Raw genomic sequence first — 23402 nt, forward strand, 5'->3', positions numbered from 1 at the left:
TTTTGCAGTGGTCTTCATTTTTGGCATATCTATATATGTATAGATCTGAACAGCACTGAAATAATCCTCACTGTCACACTGCTTTAAAAACACTGCAAACTCAACAAACGCCTACAGTCACGCAACAGAATGGATGTCTCGACCCACGCTCATCTCTCTCGCCATTAGCGGCTTGTCATGACAGATTGAATCGTGTAAACATCAGAGATTCAGAGCCGCTTCCAAATGACAGTGTTTGAATGTTCCTGCAGGCCGTTTCCAAAACACAGCAGAAACACACACTCACAGTCGAGCTAAAACACCTGTATCATGAGCCAAAACACACACACACACACACACACACCTGATGCATGTCTGTCTATATGTCTGAACATCAGCATCAGTTCTCATCTGATATTCTCACTGATTCGCTTTTGTTTCTTGTTTTCCAGCAAATATTTTTTAAACCGTTAAAATAAGATACATTTATGACTTGTTTTTAGAGAAAATATCTCCAATGAAGAATATTTTTCTCACTGCATTGGCAAATTGTATTTTTTTTTCTTGTTTTATGCATAAATCCTTTTTTATGAGATTTATGTTTAAAAGTATTTTGCCAACTGGGTATGAAAAATACACTTTATTTCAGTATATATCTTTTAATCTTAATAAAACAAGATGTTACAAGTTGTAACAAATAAAGACGAGCAAGTGAAATGTTACAATTATGAAAACTGTAACATGATATGGTCAATTGTAACATTTTTCTTTAGAATATGTTGTTTGGTTGGTACTGGAGTACTCAACACACAAAAGTACTGTAGCTCTTATGTGCCAAAATAATTAATTATGGGATAATTAATCCCAAAAAATGTGAAAAATGTTTCAACTGACCCCGTCTCCCCTACTCACACTGATTCACACAAACATGAGCAACGCTGCAAAAAGACATTTTCATAATCAATATTTATGTGTATTATTATCCAGTAAAAATATCTGATCTTATTTTAAAAGGAGATAAAATTACACATGAAGCAAAATTGACAGATTAAGTTTATTTGAGTTTATTTTTCTTACCCCTTGATATTTTTATGCATAAATCTAACAAAGGTGTGAGGTTTATGATTAAAATCAAATCAAATCAAAATCCACTGGGAGAAGAACAGTCATCTTAATTCAGTAAACACCTTTTAAATTTGGACACGAGTGAAGATGGTCAGATCGGTCATTAGTGAACTTGAACTTTTAAAACAGGTTTATTTTCAGGTTTAAATGAGAAACGATGGCAGATCTTCTGCACACTGTGTGTATATAATACTGGATGTGCTCACAGAGGATTCTTTCAATCAAAACTTGAACATTATAAATGGAAAACCCTTTGAGTATGTAACAGCTCGAGGAGGAAAAGTTCATTCATTCATTCATTCATTCATCCGTGTGATAAACATGCTGATCTGTCTATGAAAGTGAAAGGTGCCGCCCGCCGCACTCGTCGATCTTTCGCTTATTTTAGGCATGCTTCCGGCCAAACATTGGAGTATTGCCATGGCGACGTGCGGGCCCAGGTGTGGCGCTGTTACGTGTGCGGCCTTCGCCCCGTGACTGTGTCAGGAGATAAGAGCTTTCCCGGGACGGCCTCTGGTCGCCATGGCAACCGCAAACTTGACAAGCAAGTGCAGAGACTCGAGGCGCATTCCTCAGGATCTCCCGGGAAAACCAGCATCTTGTTATTGTTGTTGCCATGGTGATGCGGCGAACAGGTGCACGCGTGGCCGGTCCTGTGCGTGCGTGTGAGCGTGTTGAGCATGTGTGTGTGTGCGTGTGTGTGAGAGAGACAGAGAGAGTGTGCGTGTGTGTGTGTGTGTGAGACAGAGAGAGAGAGAGAGAGAGAGAGAGCGTGTGTGTGTGAGAGAGAGAGAGAGAGAAAGAGAGAGCGTGTGTGTGTATGAGAGAGAGAGAGTGTATGTGTGTGTGAGTGTGTTGTGTGTGTGTGTGTGAGTGTGTTGTGTGTGTGTGTGTGAGTGTGTGTCTGTGTCTGTGTGTGTGAGTGTGAGTGTGTGTCTGTGTGTGTGTGTGAGTGTGTGTCTATATGTGTGAGTGTGTGTGTGAGTGTGTGTCTGTATGAGTGTGTGTAAGTGACTGTGAGTGTGAGTGAGTGTGTGTCTGTGTGTGAGTGTGTTTGTGTGTGTGTGTGTGAGTGAGTTTGTGTGTGTGTGTGTGAGTGAGTTTGAGTGTGTGTCTGTGTGTGAGTGTGTGTCTGTGTGAGTGTGTGTCTGAGTGTGTTTGTGTGTGTGTGTGAGTGTGTGTCTGTGTGTGAGTGTGTGTCTGTGTGTGTGTGTGTGAGTGTGTGTCTGTGTGTGAGTGTGTGTGAGTGTGTGTGTGTGTGAGTGTGTGTGAGTGTGTGTGTCTGTGTGTGAGTGTGTGTGTGTGTGAGTGTGTGTCTGTGTGTGAGTGTGTGTGTGTGTGTGTGTGTGAGTGTGTGTGAGTGTGTGTGTCTGTGTGTGTGTGTGTGTGTGTGAGTGTGTGTGAGTGTGTGTCTGTGTGTGAGTGTGTGTGTGTGTGTGTGTGTGAGTGTGTGTGAGTGTCTGTGTCTGTGTGTGAGTGTGTGTGTGTGTGTGTGTGTGTTTATACTCAAACACACTCCACAACCAGCTGCATGTTTGGCTTTGCTCCATCTGTAATATTACCTGTCTGTCTGTCTCTCTTGATTTCTGAAAATATGTTCATGTGTGTATTATATCTCCATGTGCAAGGCCTGATGTACAGATCTAATACGTTGTTGAATTCTGTAGATTTTTATGTGCATTGTGCAGTTCAGTTGAGTGACACAGTTTTGTCTCTCTTTTGGAGCGTTTGGCATTCCATACAGCTCATTAACATAAAACTACATAAAACAGGCTAGGGAAAAGTGATTGTAATAGATCATTTGACATGCAGATGTGACAGATTTTAACATTTCAAAGTGAAGTTAGTTCTGAGAAAAGCTCTAGCAGCATTTGTTTGATAATTACTTAAATGGATAGTTCACTCAAAAATGATCATTCTCTCATCATTTACACACTCTTGTGTCATCTCAAACTCATATGACTTTCTTTCTTCTGCTGAACACCAATGAAGATATTTTGATGGATAAATGAGGTGTTCTTGTCCATACTGTGCAAGTCAATGGGGTCCAACATTTTCAAACTCCAAAAAGCACATAAAGGCATCATAAAAGTAATCCATACGACTCCAGTGGTTTAATCCATGTGTTCTGAAGTGCTATGATCGGTTTTGGGTGAGAAACTATAAATCTTTGACATCTGCAGTCTTCAGAACACATGGATTAAACCACTACTCTTGAACTCTTTACAAGACAGCGGGTTTTTGTAAACATTGTTGGCATTTCTAAAATCTTTATTTTTTTTTTCTGTGTAATTCAGACGTTACTGATAAATGAGGTTGGTAATATTGATCTGAAGTTGTTCTTCAGCTGTGGTTTGAGGTTGTGTGTGTGATTGAAGGATCTGTGTGCGCCCTCTAGTGGCAGAGACAGGAAACACATGAACTCAAAATATTCTGTTTTAGATCATTTCAGGAGGATAGAAATCAACCAAACAGAATCAAAGAGATGAAGCAATCATAGATTATATAATGGTACATTTTCTCCTGAGTATCTCATAATGATGAAAAACTATGAAGTATCTCATAATAATGACTTATATTGTGAAAGCCCTTTTCTGTCACACTGGGGAAAAATCCTGTCGTAATTATAAGATAGTAAGTCATGATTTTGAAATAAAAAGACATAAAAAGTAACAGCGTTGACAGTTTTGCAGTTCAACTAGATTTATGACACTACAAGAGAATTTAATGCTGATATTTCTACAATTATTCACTTTTTAATCAGTTATTTTCTGTACAAAATCATGGTGAGAGGGATGACCATTTTAGATCGTCTCCTACTGACAAACCTTATAAAATATGAAGTTATAGAAAAGAGAAAAAGTTCTCATAATATCTCATTATAACCTTTTTTATATCAACTACGGGGGAACACGGCTTCTACAGATCTGTGCTTCAACAGCTTGTACTGCTGAGGTCAAAGGTCAAACCCATCTGATCAGTCGTGCAGTGATGACAGGAGACCTCTAGAGGGCAGAAGTACTTCATTTCAATGTTCAGTAAGATCGTCTGCATGAGTGACTCTTTATTATGTTCTCCATCATATCACAGTCAGAATTATAGAATAACATGATGTGTGAAGAATACAAAGTGAACAGTCAGAGACAATCCACTTAACATCCGTCATCTCTATATTGACATATTATTAACATATATTAACATATTAACACATCAGTCACCATCCATTACCACAACCACAAATGTTTATTATTATGATGTGAAATGCTGAGCATGTCATAATGTTCACATAAGACAATCTCATTCCATCTACAGCAATACAAATACAAGATCAAGCCAGAGAAGTGTCATCTCTACATCATCGTTCTTACACTGTGAGTTAAAACATGCATTATTTTGCAACTACTTTTGTATTTACTCGCCGAAGTCGATTTTTACTTGCATTGTTGCTGAAGAAGTTCATTTTGGATGCATGCCTTTAACTCCTTATCTTACTGATAATGACTTTACACATAAAATCCCATCGTTAATGTTAAAATCCTTTGAGTTTAAATGAACATTAAAAAACACACTAAAAAGCACGTTTTGAACTTTACACACAGTTCACAATACACTGTTAAAAAACAACAACAAAAAGTTACATTTACGTATAGTTACATATATAAAATTACATCCTGTAAAGCCTGAAACATGGTCACCGTATTTTTTGCGGTAAATTTTTTTACGGTAAAAACCACAACTGCCCGTATTTTATCGTAAAAAATATGGTGACCATGTTTCAGGCTTTACAGGATGTAATTTTGTATATTTCACAGTTCTCTAACATTTATATTATTAAATATAATTATTGATGAACCTTATGGAACTTTAAAAGTCTGCTTTTCACTTTCAAATGAAATGTTAATTACCGTATTATCAACAGAAGGCCACATGATGACTTAAAGTACATAAAAGATATAACACAGAACACCCCAATGTACATAACTGATATTAAAAATGAAATATGATTGGTCACACAGAGAGTTCTGGGAACGCCCGATTATTGTTTTTCACCGTCATTTTGACAATAGTTTACTATAAAAAGTACATGTATTCCCACTATACATTTTTACCGTTAATTACATGGTAAAATATTACTTTTTACATTTAAAAAAACACAATTTTAACTATATTTTACTGTGATATTTCATTTTATGATTAATATATTGTCTTAAATATATTTAATATAATATTTTTACCGTAAATGTTAAGGTAAGAACTCGTAAACCAATTAACTTTTTTACTGTAGCATTTTTACATTCTTTTACCGTTAAATTTACAGACATGTTTTAGTGTAGAGTAATATATATTCATACGCGTTTTCTATTTAGTGCTATCTGCTGCTCATACAAACCACAAGTATTAAACTTCATTGTGTAACTCATTTATTACGAGATCACACTTCTGATTTTTACCTGTTGGACAATCAAATTCACTTGAGGCAGTAAGAAACATCCAGAACACACTTGCGTTGTTGTGAGTTTTGCACCACTCACATTTTATTCATAAAATGCAAAACTTAAGTTTTAACTACTATTTCGGGTTTGTGTATATTTGTGTATCAGTTACAAGTGATGTGAGAAACTCAATGGGATACTTGGAATGTTTTTTCCCAACGACACTACCATTCCAAAGTTTTAGATCACAAGACATTTTTGTTTTTAAAATAAATTATTATTATAACCTTTTATTTTACCAAGAGAGACCTGCACAAAACAAGTCATCAATGCACATGCAGTCGATACAGGCGCAGATGTAGTCTAACTATACATTAACACACTGATAGAAAACATTAGTAATGTTGCAAAATATGATTTGAGTCATTAATAATGTTGTTAAAAAACATCTTTTAAAAATCCAGTTTAAAATACGTATTAAGAGGAAAAGTTGTCGTTGTGTCCAATTGGGTTTCATAATTTTTTTTAAACCATTTATCGCATTTTTCTACAAAAAATGTATTTAATGACTTCATGTGGTGTAACCATCAAGTAAAAGCTATTAAAATACTTTGAATGTCAAAATGACTTTGAACTCGTGCATTCAATAGTTTTGTGTGAACTGCATTTTAATGTATTTTTGAATAGTTTAATAGATCTGGCTGGAAAGGAGCATCATGTCATTGATCCATTACTGTTTGAAATAAGTGATTTATAATTTAAAATATTTTTACCATTAATGACATTTTCAGCAGTCATTACTAAGAATATACTGTGTCACCTAAAGCTGAAGAAATCATCCTAAAGTGCTAATTTGGTACTCAACAGTTGTGTATTTAATGTCATTTGAACATCACAATAGTGTTTTTTTTTCCAGTTGCTTAAGTATTGAGTTACTTTACTCTTGCATGTCAAATTTATTTAAACAAATGGTCAAAAAGAAACAACTCTCTCTTGAAATTCATCCATCTATTGTTGTTTTGAGAGATGAAGACTATTCCATGCTACTGTCTTGATAGAAGAAATCACACTGGACCAAAGGGAGAGGGAAGTGGACGGCACAGATGCAAAACGACAACAAAAGTACACCAGAGGCTCTAGATTGAGAAACAGACCCCTCACAGATTCAGTGAAGAACACCAAACGCATGCATTGCTGCAAGTAGAGGATTCTTGGATGAACAAAGTTTGAAGAATGCAGCATTTATTTAAAAAGAAATGCATCCTCGGTGAAGCATCAGTTTCTTTCAAAAAACAAAAATGTCTTAGCTATACACTTCTGTTTAAAAGTTTTAGACAACTAATGCAAAAAAACAAAACAAGGGCAAATAGAACTTCTATTTTTTTGTAGAGCAATAATTCAATGAGGACCTCGACGTCTGTATGAGGCTATATGGCAATAATAAGCATGGAAACAGTGACTAATGTCATGAGCTACTCACTACCTCGCCTGAGATTACAGTGAGAAGATGGAAAAATAGCCGGCGAGCATCACTATGTAGCACTGATGTGCGAGGGGCGATCGACCTCGAAATGTCTAATTGATGACAATGATACGTGAGCTAATGAGAAACTCCAGCCGTTGGGTTTGGACAAGAGTGTCATGATCCGCATTTAAAACATGTCAAACCCCTGCAAGACTTTCAAAGGCCCCTGTCAGATTCCTCACAGGCCCATATAAACCCAGAGTCCAACTCGTGGTCCACAGTCAGCAAGTTGAAGACTTCCTCTGAGTTAGAACGTGAAAGCTTCAGATTACAGGTACAAAAGTCCCAAAAATACAGACATGAGAGGTTCATCGTATTCCCAGAAGTCCCTGACTGTCAGCGGCTCCAGCAGGATGAGGGTTCAGAGCCCGTCGCCCTCCCGCTGCCGAGGATCTTCGTACAGTCGTGGTCGGGCTGGATTCCAGGGTCAGGCCATGGAAGTCGGCACCGAGATCCATCAGCACCATGCCAATGAGAAAGAGGAGATGCAGGAGCTGAACGTGCGTTTTGCCGGCTACATCGAGAAGGTCCAGGCGCTGGAACAGAGGAACGCCGCACTGAAAGCCGAGCTAGAATCCCTGCAGGGACGCTTTAAAGGAGGTCCCGCCGGACTCGGGGAAGAATACAAACTGAAGTTTAAAGAGATGAGGGACCTGATCGAAGCTCTGACCGCTGAGAAGGGTGCGGCTGATATTGAGAGAGGCTACATCGAGGAGGAAGTGGAGGTCTGGAGACTGAAGGTGGAGGAAGAGCTGGCTCTCAAAGGTGAGACTTATAGCTTGAATTGGTTTAGTGGCTGGGGAACTTTTTGAAAGTGGATAAAGCCCCAATAAAGCCACTAAGACTTGTGTAAAATTCTTGATAAGATTTTTCTTAAGCAATGGGTTTTTGACATGAACAACAGAAACAGTTGATGAGCTGATTTTAGTTGTACTAGTTCCAAAGATAAAAACAACACTAACTTGCAGCCCTCACTGGATGTCAAGTATTATCTTTTAAGCCCATTTGATGTTAATTTCCTCAACAGAGGAGGCAGAAATAATCCTCCGTGAGTTCCGTCAAGACGTCGACAACGCAACACTCGAGAAGGCCGACCTGGAGAAACGCATCGAGCAGCTCGTGGCCGAGATCGAGTTCCTGAAAAAGCTCCATGATGAAGAAGTTGCCGACCTGCTCAGACAAATCGAGGAGTCCAAGGTAACGGTGGAGCTCGACTCCGACAGACCCGACCTGGCCGCGTACCTGCGTAACATGCGGGTGGAGATCGAGGCGGTGGCCGCCCGCAACGTCCAAGAGGCAGAAAAGTGGTACAAGGGCAAGTTTGACACCCTGAAAGAGCAAGCCAGCAAACACGAGGACCAGATGAAGACCATGAAAGAGGAGATCACCACCTTCCACAACCAGATATCAGACCTGCAGAACCAGATCGACAGTCTGAGAGCACGGAACGGCGCTATGGAACAGCAGCTTGAGGACATGGAAGTGGCACACCTGGAGAAGGTGGCAGGGCTGGAGGGCATCATCGCTCAGCTCGAGAGCCAACTGTGTGAGACCAAAGTAGAAATGGGAAAATACTTGGCCGACTACCAAGAGCTGCTACACATCAAGCTGAGACTGGATGCTGAGATCGCCACCTACAGGAAGCTGCTGGAAGGAGAGGAGAAGCGGCTCGGCATCTCTGTTACAGAGGGTGTGGCAGGTAGTTTCATGTTTGCTGTTTCTAGAATAAATGGGCAGTTTCGATGGGATCAGAACATAAACGGGATCACTTTTTGTGCTCTGTTTAGATGGTCTAGTTTTTTGCAGATCCCCTAAATCCCGCTAATCTAAAATAGGGTTGTTTTCATCTATTCTCAAAAAAACACAGTAACTACACATTTTGTCAAAATTGAGTTATGACTGAAATCAGGTCTCTTAGGCCTCGTCCATGCTAGTACATGTTCATTTGAAAACGCAGTCCTTCAGCTAAGTTTACGCCTTTTATCCACACTGGAACAGCATGTCGTCCACTGAAAATGTAAGTTGGAAAACAAATATGTTTTCAAACAAAAATGGATTAGTGTGGGCGTGGCCTTAAACTACGACGGATGTGTTAGACTCATTAAACTCATCAGCTGCGCAAACTCGGCTGGACAATCAAAAATCTTTGGAACATTTTCTGTTTCAATGTTGGTGTAGTTACTGCATTTTGCATGAGTGGGGCAGTTTTAATTCTTGCTAACCTAAATGTCTAAATGATATGAGTTTTTCCTTATTTTTCAGAAGCCGTGAGAGAAGAGAGAACCACTTCCATGTCTCGTACTGTAGAGACACACACAGCTATTCAAGGCTGAAGACTCCATCATTCCCTGATAGAAGTCAATCTGAAGACTCTGGAAAGCACTTCAAACCCTCAATAAATCCACATACTGCTATGCTAGAGTTAACAAGACCTTATTCAAAAGCTCCTAGATCACATCTGATTTTCCACAACTCATGTTGTCTGGAGTTCTTTGTATACTGAATGTTCTTGGACAGATATTTTATCAATGTTTTGTCACTTTAAACTGCAGTACAGCCCATTGAAGAGTCTGTAAGTCAATCCCGCACAGCCTCAATGTCATTCCCATTACAAATCAAAGATGGCGCTAGCGTGAATAAGGTCTACAAGCGGAAGTCTGTTTTTCATGTAAAAGAACAAAAGATGTCACAAGGTACTAAAATAAAGCTTGATTTCAGTGCATCTGATGTGTGTTTTACTGTATGAGTGTCTACACAACAAAACCCTTTTTAAACAAAATCATTCAATCATTAAAAGCCCTTACAGAAAGGGGTCTGGGTATCTCAGTGAGTATTAACGCTGACTATCACCCCTGGAGTCGCGAGTTCGAATCCAGGGTGTGCTGAGTGACTCCAGCCAGGTCTCCTAAGCAACCAAATTGGCCCGGTTGCTAGGGAGGGTAGAGTCACATGGGGTAACCTCCTCGTGGTCATGATTAGTGGTTCTCGCTCTCAATGGGGCGTGTGGTAAGTTGTGTGTGGATCGTGGAGAGTAGCATGAGCCTCCACATGCTGTGAGTCTCCGCGGTGTCATGCACAACGAGTCACGTGATAAGATGCGCGGATTGACGGTCTCAGAAGCGGCGCCAACTGAGACTTGTCCTCCACCACCCGGATTGAGGTGAGTAACCGCGCCACCACAAGGACCTACTAAGTAGTGGGAATTGGGCATTCCAAATTGGGGAGAAAAGGGGATCAAAAATAAATACATACATAAATAAAACCCCTTACAGCAAAAACTCTCAATTGAAGAGTAACCAAAAAAAAAAAAAAGCTACATTGTAAAACTGGATTGCATCCATTGTTCAGTTAGTAATCAATTACATTTACTTCATGAAAATGTAAACATTAGAGTAATCATATGGTTTAGATTACACCCAGCAGTGATTATTTTACACATGGAATGTTTCATCACACAATTGTTTAATATCTGACAATATGTCAAATACAAAAGCATATAGGAAAGTGAAGACAGTTCTTGTATGAATCACACAGCAGAGAAGACTAGAAATAAAAAAATGCTTTAAACATCTCTGTTGATGTGCCTGCGACATCACTGCTGTGACATCACTTCCCCTTCTTCCTTGAGGGCCTTCCACTCTCCTTCCTGTGTGGCCAGACTGCCGTAGAGCTCCTTCACCTTCCTCTTCCTCTTCCTCTCTGCATCCCTGACAAACAAACACACACAACAAATAAAGCGATTCGTTTGTCAACTAGAGTAAAGCAATCATGGCTTTAATAAAGTGTCCGTCTTATTAACAAAAAGGGTTTTGCACATTACCGTCAACTAAAATGTTACTTTTGTCAGCTAAAATATGCCATTTCATTCAGATAAATAATAACTAACTAAATAAAAATTATGAAATATTGACTTAATTTAAAGGACATTTTTGTCAAATGACTAAAACGGTGTGTAAATGAACCGTTCAGTGTGTGATTGTGTTATCTGTACACAGATGATGATGTCATGCACCTGTAAAGGGGCGGGGTAACTCTGAACAGGTAGATGATGGAGGAGGAGTGTTCTCATTGGCTGGAAGATGTGACTGTATGATGTCAGATCTTTATAGCGTGACGTGCATCTCTTCCCTAAATCCGGACACGTATCGATGAGTGACGGTCTCATAGATTTTTTTTTGTGTGTGTGTGTCTTTTTCTGCATTACATTAATTGGGAGGGAAATTAATTTAATTATCAAGAACATCATGTCTCAGAGCAAAAATGAGGTGTCATTTTCCTTAAGCAAAATACAATTTCTTAAAATTTTTTCATTTGATTTTGGGGTTTTCGTGAGATTCACGCAGTTGCATCACAACACTTCCTGATGTTATTAGTATCTTGGTTGACTGGAGAAATGACACTGATGAGGTCTATAAATCATTTGATCACAGTAATCTCATGTGTAACACGTGTAACACATGTAACGTGTAAGTGTCTAATAGCTGCACACTTTACAATAAGAAGTTTCTATTTGTTAAGATTATTTGATGCATTTGATCATTTAACCTCGTGTGACCCCATGTACACGTGTGGACGGTGTATTTTGGTTTCGCTACACACAACACATGAACAGAATGAATCCTGTTCACAAGACTCTACACTGTCATTTAAGGGTTAAACTTCTGGCGCACCGCGTCACATGACAACATGATGTTGATATACAGGGAGCACTCCTACGGGCGCAGCGTCAACAAAAGTGCCTCTGGTGAGAAACCTCTTTAATTTTTTTCATTGAAACCTGTTTGGTTGTAAAGAGGAGAGTCTCTAGTTTCGCTTGATATGCCGCTTTAAAAAATCTGTTCATGTTTCGCACATCAGCGCACTGATAAACGTGATGTCCACACACGTGTACACTGGCACCACGTTTCCTCAAAAATAGGAAACAACATATTATTTTAAATAACTTTCAACTCTAACACATCTGTGGGTCATTTCGCTTAATTTTAATATACATTTTGTTTTATTTTATTTTGTAATCACACGTACAATATGATTCTATTCATTAACATTAATAAATGCATTCCTATATTTACTGTGTATTATCACATTGAGAATAAATTCATGCAAAAGCTGATAAATGTGTCTTTCAGAGGCTTTATATGGAGTTAGGATGAAAATAAGGTGCATTTCAAACTGTTCTGAGACCAGTGTAGACAGACAGCACACTGGAGGTTAAGTCATTCACTAAATAGGGAGCAAGGGAGCATCCTATAGCTCTCTATGCAGTTAAGTGCATTCACTCCTAAAATCTGATCAAAAGTTCAGTTTCAGGCTGCAGATGATGTTTGGATCACTCAACATGTTTGACAGACATGTGACAATGATAATCAGTACATAGATTCAGAATTTATAATGTATCATTTTATTTTAACATGGTTGACAGTGATTGGATGATGCTGGACATTACTTTGAATCTGAATTAATTATGATAATTTCTGATGTAATGTCTGTAACGTCATGAATAATCAACACTCCTGCAAACATCATAAACTATTTGATTTAAAAAATCTGACTTTCAATAGTTTGATATTATTTAAAATTTCACAACTTAGTCCCGCTGTCCACATATGAGGACATACATTTATTTTTATTTTTTGCATGTTTATTAGGTGCTACTCAAATCAAATCAAAAAGGGAAATGGGAAATGCACACAGCAGTCTCAAATGTATTTTTATTTATATTTCTATAAAAATTATATCAATAAAAAAAATGTATTGTTTTTTTTCTGTAAAAGTTGTATATTTATTAATACATTTTTTACAGCATTTATTAACCTTGAGGTTCATTTATGAGTGTAAAATTGTTCACTGTCAATGTTCGTTCACAATGCATTAACCCCTTATACCCTGAAGGCATTTTTGAAAGATTTTGAAAATAAATGCTCATAATTTTAAGAAAAAAATAAGTTAATTGCATGTATTTATTTGATAGAAAACACTGAAATATGAAAAACTAAAAAAATAAAAGATTTTGAACAATTCAGAAATTTTCAGCTTTAGAGACTGCTTACAAAACTCAACAAATAGTATTTTTCCAAAGTAGAATTTTTAGTTGTTTTATGTTTTACATTATATATATATATATATATATATTAGAATGCAAATAAGTCAGATTTGTTGTCACCAGTGTGTGTTGATACCACAAAATAATCAATAGCTACAGCATATGGAACACAAGTGGCTTCTGTTTACACGAAATATCCAAAAATCTCTCCAGGTAAGTGTTCAGGTGTTTTATTGTACATTTAGATGGGAAAACTGAAAACTATGAATGCTAACATCTCAAAAAATATAGAAATACTTAAACTTGTCAACTAAGTATTTAATACTGAAATTCAACTCAAATGGGCCTCTTGTTCCGTCACTCTATATGTGTGTTGCACGCCCTCTTGTGCCAGTCTGTGTATGTGCGCTCTGGCTCTGCTCACCCCACGTGATTGGATACGGATTCTAACACTGTCCGGACATCCAGTGAGGACAATCGAACTCATCTATGACTCGAAGGATCATGTTTCAGTGAATCGATCCCAGAGAAACCGTCATAGCTTGTCATGACACTCTTTGAGGAATATTTCAGGATCTACACATCCTATTATGATGAGTGTGGGCTTGTTTGATTCAGAATCGTCTGCTGAAAGTTGTGATATGCCATTTTCTATATCACAGTTCTTCCCCTGCTGCCGGAACGGACTCACAACAGTGATAATGTCAACATAAAAGATAATAATACACAACATCATTTTATGCATACATGTGTTGCATGAATTCAGTATGAAGTCCTCTGGTAGTGTGATGATAAAGCAAAAGAAATGTTTCTAAACAAAATGACGGAAATATACCAACAGTTTACTACCTTGCCTGAATAAAATATCTCAGACAGTCAGTCCAGATCAGAAAACATTCAGATGATTTCATATCAATACAACTCATTTGAAATGAGTCAAATATTTGAACTGTGCTGTTTTTCTATGTGTGTGTGTTTTAGGCAGTAGTGTTTGAGAATGCTGAAAATCTGCCATCACAGTCAGATGTGACACACTCCACCCAAAGACATTAACACACCAGTGAAACTATTTCCACTGCTCATCACAACACACACACAGGAGGAGAGTTTGATGTGTGTGTGTGTGTGTGTGTGTGTGTGTGTGTGTGTGTGTGGTACCCGTGTTGGTTTTGTCGGGGACTGTCAGGTGTAGGAGCCCCAACAGGAAGTTCATCAGCTCTGGGAAAAACCTTTAAGACAGAGACACAAACTCCAGCGTCAGACAGCACAGAATTAATCATGTCCTCCAGAGAACACACACTGAAACACATCAAACACTCATCTCAAGGAATATGTCGTACTGTATCATGTTATCACAGACAATAATTCAACAGTCAATAAATATATTACAATGAAAGTTTGTGGAGCAAGAGTACCGGTGGCTTATTTGTCAGTATAAACGTGTGTTTTTTAAGCTGTAAAAAGAACTACTTTATTAACCGGATGCACTTCTGGGTCTGTGTGATGTCATTCCTGTGGGAGGAGTTTCAGTGTTTTTACAGAGAGTTGTCATCACTTTACAGTATGCATGTGTACTTCACTAAGTGATTCATTATAAATATAATGTTGAAGTCTTGTTGAGACTGTGCGTATTTATTTATTTTTTCTCCCCTTTCTCCCCAATGTGGAATGCCCAATTCCCAATGCGCTCTAAGTCCTCATGGTGGTGTAGTGACTCAATCCGGGTGGCGGAGGACGAATCTCAGTTGCCTCCGCGTCTGAGACCGTCAATCCGTGCATCTTATCACGTGACTTGTTGAGCGCGTTACCACGGAGACGTAGCGCATGTGGAGGCTTCACGCTATTCTCCGCGGCATTCACGCACAACTCACCACACGCCCCACCAAGAGCGAGAACCACATTATAGTGACCACGAGGAGGTTATCCCATGTGACTCTACCCTCCCTAGCAACCGGGCCAATTTGGTTGCTTAGGAGACCTGGCTGGAGTCACTCAGCACATCCTGAATTTGAACTAGTGACTCCAGGTGTGATAGTCAGCGTCAATACTCGCTGAGATACCCAGACCCCCGACAGTGTGTATTTTAATGTTGAACCCAGTGCATCATCTTGGCCCATTGACTTCTACTGTGAGTGCATTATTGTAAACTCATGGACATTAATCCTCAAATGCACGGAAGCCGGATCATTCCATCAACAAACATGTGAGTCACAGAGTGAAAGCTGATTGTAAAACACACACACACACACCTTGGTAAGAGTCTGACTGTTGTAGAGAAACGCTGGTGTCGACACAGGATGTCTGAAGTTGGGAACAACAGAGTGGTGATCTTCAGATACATCAACTACAACACACATTAAACAAGTTACAAGTGTTCTATATCAACCCTTTAATGCATACCTCAGGCCCTCACTCCACCCCCTGTACCTATGCCCACATCTCATTATTATTCATCAACCTTTCTCTTCTGAATAGTGCAAAAAAAAAGAGAAAGAAATAAATGTAAAAAATAATTTGCCAAAAAAGTATTTTTCATAATTGCTTAACATGTACCAAATGTCTACAGGGTCATTAGAGACCCGAGATAAATATTTTTGCACTTCCATAAATCATACTTTAATGATTATTTCATATCAGTTATCACAGGACATGTATTTCTTTATTACAAGACAAATGAGTACAATATTCACACATCTATTGATTTAGACTCAATAAGTGCATGAGAAAGTATCTTATGTGTTGTGTAGCTCAATGTGTGTTTGACAGTCAGTTGTGTCTCGTGAAATTTCAGTGTGAAAGTAATTAATCCTGTTCTAGATTTGTCCTGGTTTGTTGCAGTAGTTCTTTGATATATGCAAAATAAAACATCTAAACATATCAGAATACACCGATCAGCCACAACATTTAAACCACCTGACTAATATCATGAAGGTCCCCTCATAAGCAGTAAGCTGTGATGCACAGTGTGTTCTGACACCTTTCTATCATGGCCAGCATTATGTTTTTCAGCAATTTGTGCTACAATAGCTTTTCTGTGGGATCGGACCAGACGGGCTAGCCTTCGCTCCCCACACGCATCAATGAGCCTTGGGCGCCCATGACCCTGTCGCCGGTTCACCGGTTGTCCTTCCTTAGACCACTTTTGGTAGGTACTAACTACTGCACACCAAGAACACCCCACAAGACCTGCCATTGTGGAGATGCCCTGACCCAGTTGTCTAGCCATCACCATTTGGCCCTTCTCAAAGTCGCTCAGATCCTTACGCCTGCCCATTATTCCTGCTTCCAACACATGAAATTCAAGAACTGACTGTTCACTTGCTGCCTAATATATCCCACCCCTTGACAGGTGCTATTGTAACGATAATAAGTGTCATTCACTTCACCTGTCAGTGGTCAATGTTGTGGCTGATCAGTGTATATTCTATTATTTTCTAATTGTCTGAAAATATTTTTTTTTAGATCCATTTGTGATAGATACACATGAAAGTCTATAAAAACCTGAATATGTAAGAGTCTTTGGTGAAATTCCCATGCATTGGAATATTCTGGTTTCAATACAAGTGAGTGTATATCAGCACACCATGTCAAGATCAGGCATTGCAGCTCGACCTTTGACCTCTAGAGTCTCCTCCATGATGTGAGCATTGTCGCTAAGCAACATCTGCATCACTTTACATGCAGCATCCGGAAACAGCTGACACAAACTATAGATCTGACTGAAGAGAGACAAACATAAATACATGTGCTGTGGTCAAATGACCTGTGTGTGTGTGTGTGTGTGTGTGTGTGTGTGTTACTCACGGAATCAGTGTGTTGATAGTTTTAAGTTCTGGTGGATTCTGGGTCACGAGTTCACCAACATACTCCAGCAGAAAGCCGAACAACCTCTGAACACAGAATTAAATTATTTTACAAACTCATTTATCACACAAACATCTGCACCAGCCACACCTGTGCCAGCACATACACACACACTGGGTAATATTTCATTTTAATTCAGTGAAACAGCTTTCAAATGCTGTCAGCTCAGTAGTGTTTGAGATGCACCTGTAGTTTAGTTTTATTTCCTGCAGCCAGACTGGGGTGATTGCACTTCACTGTTCTGTCCACTATGAGGCGCTGCTGATCACTGCTGTGACCCTGCAGGAGAGTCTTCAGATCACTGTAACTCTCTGAAGCTGAAACACACACACACACACACACACACACACACTCATATTTAACATCTCACTGACCCCGTTTACAGCTGGTATTAAAATGCATTTCGGGTGATCTGATCACAAGTGGTCAAACGTTTAGTGATCAGATCACTGAAATTACAAACGGAGGTTTTTAAAAACACACGTGACCACATCGCATTTGAGGTGTAAACGCTAATCCTTCCAGAATGCGTCCCGGATAGCAGTGAAGCACCGGTCCTCACCTGTCAATCAACCGCTGGGCTGAAACAAGAGTTCAACTTTGCCAGTTACGAGCAAATTTAATAGGAAATAACCGTCCAATCGGAAAATTTGAAAAAGTGGATATATACACAAGCACGAGAACGTCACAGATCTTCTTCTGTGTGTCTGAAATCAACATGCAGAGACACAGATGAGAAGCACACACATCTGAAGCTCAGGTTAATGCAGGTAATCCTCTAAAATAACTCAGGATTCTGCTCTAAACAGCATGTTTATGATTAGATTAAATACAAGCATAATTTAAAGGAACAGTTCACCCAAAAATGAAAATTCTCTCATCATTTACTCACCCTCATGCCATCCCAGATGTGTATGACTTTCTTTCTTCTGCAGAACACAAATGAAGATTTTTAGAAGAATAATTCAGCTCTGTAGCTCCATATAATGCAAGTGAATGGTGACCAGAACTTTGAAGCTCCAAAAAGCACATAAAGGCAGCATAAAAGTAATCCATCAAGACTCCAGTGGTTTAATCCATGCCTTCTGAAGTGATATGATAGGTGTGGGTGAGAAACAGATCAATATTTAAGTCCTTTTTTACTATACATTCTCCCTGCCCAGTAGGTGGCGATATGCACAAAGACTGCAAATCGGCAAAAACAAAAAGAAGAAGAATGTGAAAGTGAAAGTGGAGATTTATAGTAAAAATGGACTTAAACATTGTTCTGTTTCTCACCCACTCCTATCATATTTCTTCAGAAGACATGGATTAAACCACTGGAGTCATCTGGATTACTTTTATGCTGCCTTTATGTGCTCTTTGGAGCTTCAAAATTCTGGTCACCATTCACTTGCATTGTATGGACCTACAGAGTTGAAATATTCTTCTAAAAATCTTCATTTGTGTTGTTGAAGAAAGAAAGTCATACACATCTGGGATGGCATGAGGGTGAGTAAATGAGAGAATTATCATTTTTGGGTGAACTGTTCCTTTAAGACAAATGGTGTGCCGGTTTTCACGGTTTCTTTTTCTTCTTTTACATTTCGCACTTTATTATCATGCAGTAACACACTGACGTAATGACTGTCGTAATGAGACTCTCCCTTCCAAATCTGAACACAAGTGCTTAAAAGTGATGACCAGGAGTATCAGATCACCCAAAACGCATCATACGGTCTGTGATCATATGACTGATTCTGGATGGTTCTGATTGGCTGTGGTACCCGTGAATGTGTATGGTAGTTCAGCTCTGGCAACCTCCTGCACGACTTTCTTCTGTTCTTCACTCACTGCAGGAGACACTTTCACACTGACTTCCTCTTCAGCACACTGATCTTCCTCATCCTCACTGCCCTCATCAGACTGCAGGTCAGATGGATCCTCGTCATCATTATCATCTCCATCTTCATCCTCAGCACCTTCTTCATCATCCTCCTCTTCACTCTCTCTCCCTCCTCACCCTCAATGTTCCATTTCCCGTCCTGCAGACAGACAGAGGGATAGAAGTGAAATTAAAGTGACGAACTGATGTGACGTGTGGTACAGTGATTTCACCATGGTAAATGGTGTTGTTAGGCATAACACAAAGCGTGGTAAAATCACTATAACACACGGCCTTGAGTGGCTTATTGTTTGTATGAAACAGCAGCAACAGCACTATAATGAAAAACAACAATGAAACAGTTACATTTATTCATATTAATCACAATGAACAATTGTTCCACCAAATAATATAGTTCATTAGTCAAAATAAAAGCTGGAAAAAGTGTGTATGAGTGTGTGTGTCTGACCTTATAAGCGAGTGTTTTGCGGTCTTCACTGTCCAGTATGAGTCCATCATTAATGTCGTCAGCGGAGATATGCGTGTGTGTCTGAGCAGATTCTTCATCAGCATCTCCCATCATCCTCTTCAGTCTGTCTGCCTGCGTTACGCACATTAATTACATCACCTTCATCATAATCGTGTCAGATGTCAGGTGTGTTTGTACCTCCAGCTTCTCCAGCTGTTCTCTCTCCTCGCGGGCGAGTTCTTCTGCACTCTTCAGTTTCTCTGATGGCTGAGCTTTCATCTCGAAACCCAACTCACGCACCATGACGTCATACTCGTCCAACTGAGACACACACACATCAGAGTGATGAACAACAGCACACACACATTCAGAACTGTGATTAAAGGTGTTTAGTGTTGGTCACCTTGGGTTTCTCCTCCTGGTCTTTTCTCTCTGCTTTAGGTGTTTTGTGGGCCAGAAGGTTCTGGATGGACTTCCACTCCTGATCCAGTTTCTCCGTGAGCACCTGTGACTCCTCCTCCAGCGTCTGACGCTCACGCTGAGAAAAATGAAGAAAAATCACCATCACAGTTATAACAGGGAAACATCAACCCACTGACAGTCTGAAGTTTTATTTTCAGACCTTTTCCTGTTTGGATTTGGTGATGAGTTCTTCTATGAGTTCCTGTCGTGATTTGGGTTTGTGTTCTTCGTCAACATCTCCAGCACTCTTCTTCCTCAGTAAACCTCCACCGCCGAAATGTGATGCGGTGAGTTCAGCTGCAGGAATACATACGGTTACTACACTGACACTCGTTTCTTCCAGTTTAATTAGTGATAAATCTACAGAGCTCTGACTGGGTGAGAAACATTGCTGATGACATCACTGATAGTGAACATGTATGAATGATCACCTAACATTAAATGTGATGTCTTTACCAGCACCAGAGTCATAATGTGACGCACAGTAAATGTGATGAGGATTGAGGAATAAAAGTGATGCTTAGGTGGTGATGAGTAAACATGATTCTCAGTAAATGTTAGGAAGAGTAACTGTGACGCTCTGTTAATTTCATGAAGAATAAATGTGAATGCTTGGTAAATGTGATGATGACTAAACATGATGCTCAGTAAATGTCATGAACAGTAACTGGTACACCTAGGAAATGTGATGAAGAGTACAGTAAATGTGATAAGTACACATGACACCCAGTAAAAGTGATTATGAGTAATTGTGATGAAGAGTAAATGTGATGCTCAGTAAATCTGATGTTGAGTTGAAATGACGCTCAGTAAATGTGATGAAGAATACGTGATGCTTAGTACTGTAAATGTGATGTTCAGGAAAATGTGATGAAGAATAAATGTGGTGATGACTAAACATAACACTCAGTAAATGTCATAAACAGTAACTGTGACACCTAGGAAATGTGATGAAGAGTATGGTAAATGTGACACTCAGAAAATGTTATGCTTAGTATACTTGATGATGAGTACACATAACGCTCAGTAAATGTTATGAATAAAGGTAATGGAGTAAATGTGACACTCAGTAAATGTAACGCTCAGGAAAATGTGATAAAAAATAAATGTGAATGCTTAGTAAACATGATGATGAATAAACATGGCGCTCAGTAAATGTGATTGAGGAAATGTGATGAAGAGTATGGTAAATGTGACACTCAGAAAATGTTATGCTTAGTATACTTGATGATGAGTACACATAACGCTCAGTAAATGTTATGAATAAAGGTAATGGAGTAAATGTGACACTCAGTAAATGTAACGCTCAGGAAAATGTGATAAAAAATAAATGTGAATGCTTAGTAAACATGATGATGAATAAACATGGCGCTCAGTAAATGTGATTGAGGAAATGTGATGAAGAGTATGGTAAATGTGACACTCAGAAAATGTTATGCTTAGTATACTTGATGATGAGTACACATAACGCTCAGTAAATGTGATTATGAGTAATTGTGATGAAGAGTAAATGTGATGCTAATATGTGATTAGTAAATATGACACTCTGTAAAAGTGAAGAATGTGATGCTTAGTAAATGTGGTGATGAATACACATGACACTCAGTGAATGTGATTGAGGAATTGTGATGAAGAGTAAATGTGATGCTCAGTAAATCTGATGAGTTGAAATGACGCTGAGTAAATGTGATGAAGAATATGTGATGCTTATTACTGTAAATGTGATGAAGAATAAATGTAAATGCTTAATAAATGTGATGATGACTAAACATAACACTCAGTAAATGTCATAAACAGTAACTGTAACACCTAGGAAATGTGATGAAGAGTATGGTAAATGTGACACTCAGAAAATGTTATGCTTAGTATACTTGATGATGAGTACACATGACACTCAGTAAATGTTATGAATAAAGGTAATGGAGTAAATGTGACACTCAGTAAATGTCATAAACAGTAACTGTAACACCTAAGAAATGTGATGAAGAGTACAGTAAATGTGTCACCTGTCTCTCCAGTGTGAATCTCTGCATGTAATGTGCTGCTATACCTTGTTAATGGCTTTAGATCGCGAGACTCCCGGCAGCCCGACATCGTGTTTATTTTTGCGACCCAAAACATCGAACTTTTTGCGGCTGATTTTCACCTCGAACGGGTTTTTCTGGATCTCTGGAGCCGCTTTAGATTTACGGACTTTATCAGATAAACTCCTGCTGGACTTCTGCTGATGTTTCCCCATCATTAAACTGCTCTGCTACAATCACACACTGACATATAATCATTTAATACGCATCTGTCAGCTGGAAACACAATAATCCAGTAACTAGAGGACAACTCATCTGAACACACACGCACGTGTACACAAAAACACACTTGAGGATAAAAACACGCGCCGATGATGATGATCAAGAGCGCCTCCAGCGGACCGGAGAGGAACTACAGACAGAATACACTGACTTCATTGTGATTAATCAGGGTTATGTGATTTTACTTCACTTCAATCAGATTAATCATGACAGATGGAATTAAATCAGCGACACATACATTTACTCATCTACATGCCATCACAGTCCTTTTTACTATAAATCTCCACATGTGACCAGCCCCGACCAGTAGGTGGCGATATGCACGAAGAATGCAAATTGCTAAAAAAAAACAAAAGAAGAATGTGAAAGTGAAAGTGGAGATTTATAGTATAAAAGGACTTAAATATTGTTCTGTTTCTCACCCACACCTATCATATCACTTCTGAAGACATGGATTAAACCACTGGAGTCTTATGGATTACTTTTATGCTGCCTTTATGTGTTTTATGGAGCTTCAAAGTTCTGGTCACCATTCACTTGCATTGTATGGACCTACAGTGCTGAGATATTCTTCTAAAAATCTTCATTTGTGTTCTGCAGAAGAAAGAAAGTCACACACATCTGGGATAGCATGAGGGTGAGTAAATGAGAGTTTTCATTTTTGGGTGAACTGTCCCTTTAAATTATACTGATGTCAAATTAAAATGAATACAAAAAAATTACATTCACTACCGAACAAACAAAAAGATTATAGACAGAATATAAACACATAATTGAGGGACTTTGGAGAATACATGAATGACAGAATACATGTTTTATTCAGTTGAATGAACGTCAGTGAAATACATTTGAATACATGTTAATAAAAACTGAGCATTACTCATTAAAAGTCAGGGTGCAGTTTCACAGCTGAGTGTTAAAGTCTGTTTGTTCAGTTTGTTTCATGATGTAAATTCATAAAATCATTGTTACTCAATGTGGGATTGTAGTGTGACGTCAATTCAATTAGCGTTTGGTCTCATGCTGCCCAAACGAACCAATCGTTTCTTTCTTGAGTCTCATCCCTCTTTTGTTTGTAGTTGACTTGTCACTCTGTTCTTTCTCTCCACTGGTTTGTTCAGTCTCTGTGAGTCATTTATCAGTGAATGATTCACTCCACACAAGTTTAAACAGAGATTGTGTCATGATTCAACATCTACAGGCCATCAAGATTCTCCACAAGCTCATGTTCATGTCGTCACTGTTTTCATGGAAAATACAGAATGTGTCTGTCGCTGCGGTTTTATGTTCAACTCTGTTAAACTGTTACATTTCCCTCTTTAAGAATATCAT

The 23402-nt window shown here is 38.9% G+C and overlaps 1 protein-coding gene and 1 pseudogene across 2 annotated transcripts; one reads left to right on the forward strand and one right to left on the reverse strand.

Annotated features, from left to right (window-relative positions):
- The first annotated feature begins 4896 nt into the window (after window positions 1-4896).
- On the forward strand, window positions 4897-10198 carry LOC127430854 (vimentin-like). 2 transcript variants are annotated; one of them, XM_051680979.1, is made up of 3 exons: window positions 4897-7827; window positions 8090-8761; window positions 9325-10198. In XM_051680979.1, exons 1-3 carry the CDS (start codon window positions 7362-7364, stop codon window positions 9393-9395), a joined length of 1209 nt encoding a protein of 402 aa, XP_051536939.1. In that variant the 5' UTR covers window positions 4897-7361; the 3' UTR covers window positions 9396-10198. The 2 variants fall into 2 exon arrangements, with proteins under 2 accessions (XP_051536939.1, XP_051536938.1); XM_051680978.1 differs by having other exon boundaries at window positions 8090-10198.
- A 24-nt stretch (window positions 10199-10222) lies between these two features.
- On the reverse strand, window positions 10223-22003 carry LOC127430966 (nucleolar protein 14-like; annotated as a pseudogene).
- Between the last annotated feature and the right edge of the window lie 1399 nt (window positions 22004-23402).

Source organism: Myxocyprinus asiaticus, chromosome 40 (genome assembly GCF_019703515.2).
Source record: "Myxocyprinus asiaticus isolate MX2 ecotype Aquarium Trade chromosome 40, UBuf_Myxa_2, whole genome shotgun sequence".
Classification (NCBI taxonomy): domain Eukaryota; kingdom Metazoa; phylum Chordata; class Actinopteri; order Cypriniformes; family Catostomidae; genus Myxocyprinus; species Myxocyprinus asiaticus.

Excerpts from the sequence above, each read along its gene's own strand:
- LOC127430854 (XM_051680978.1), top strand. The coding sequence starts at position 7,362 with ATGAGAGGTTCATCGTATTCCCAGAAGTCCCTGACTGTCAGCGGCTCC. Across the intron at positions 7,828-8,089 it reads GGAAGAGCTGGCTCTCAAAG|AGGAGGCAGAAATAATCCTC; the intron begins GTGAGACTTATA and ends TTTCCTCAACAG.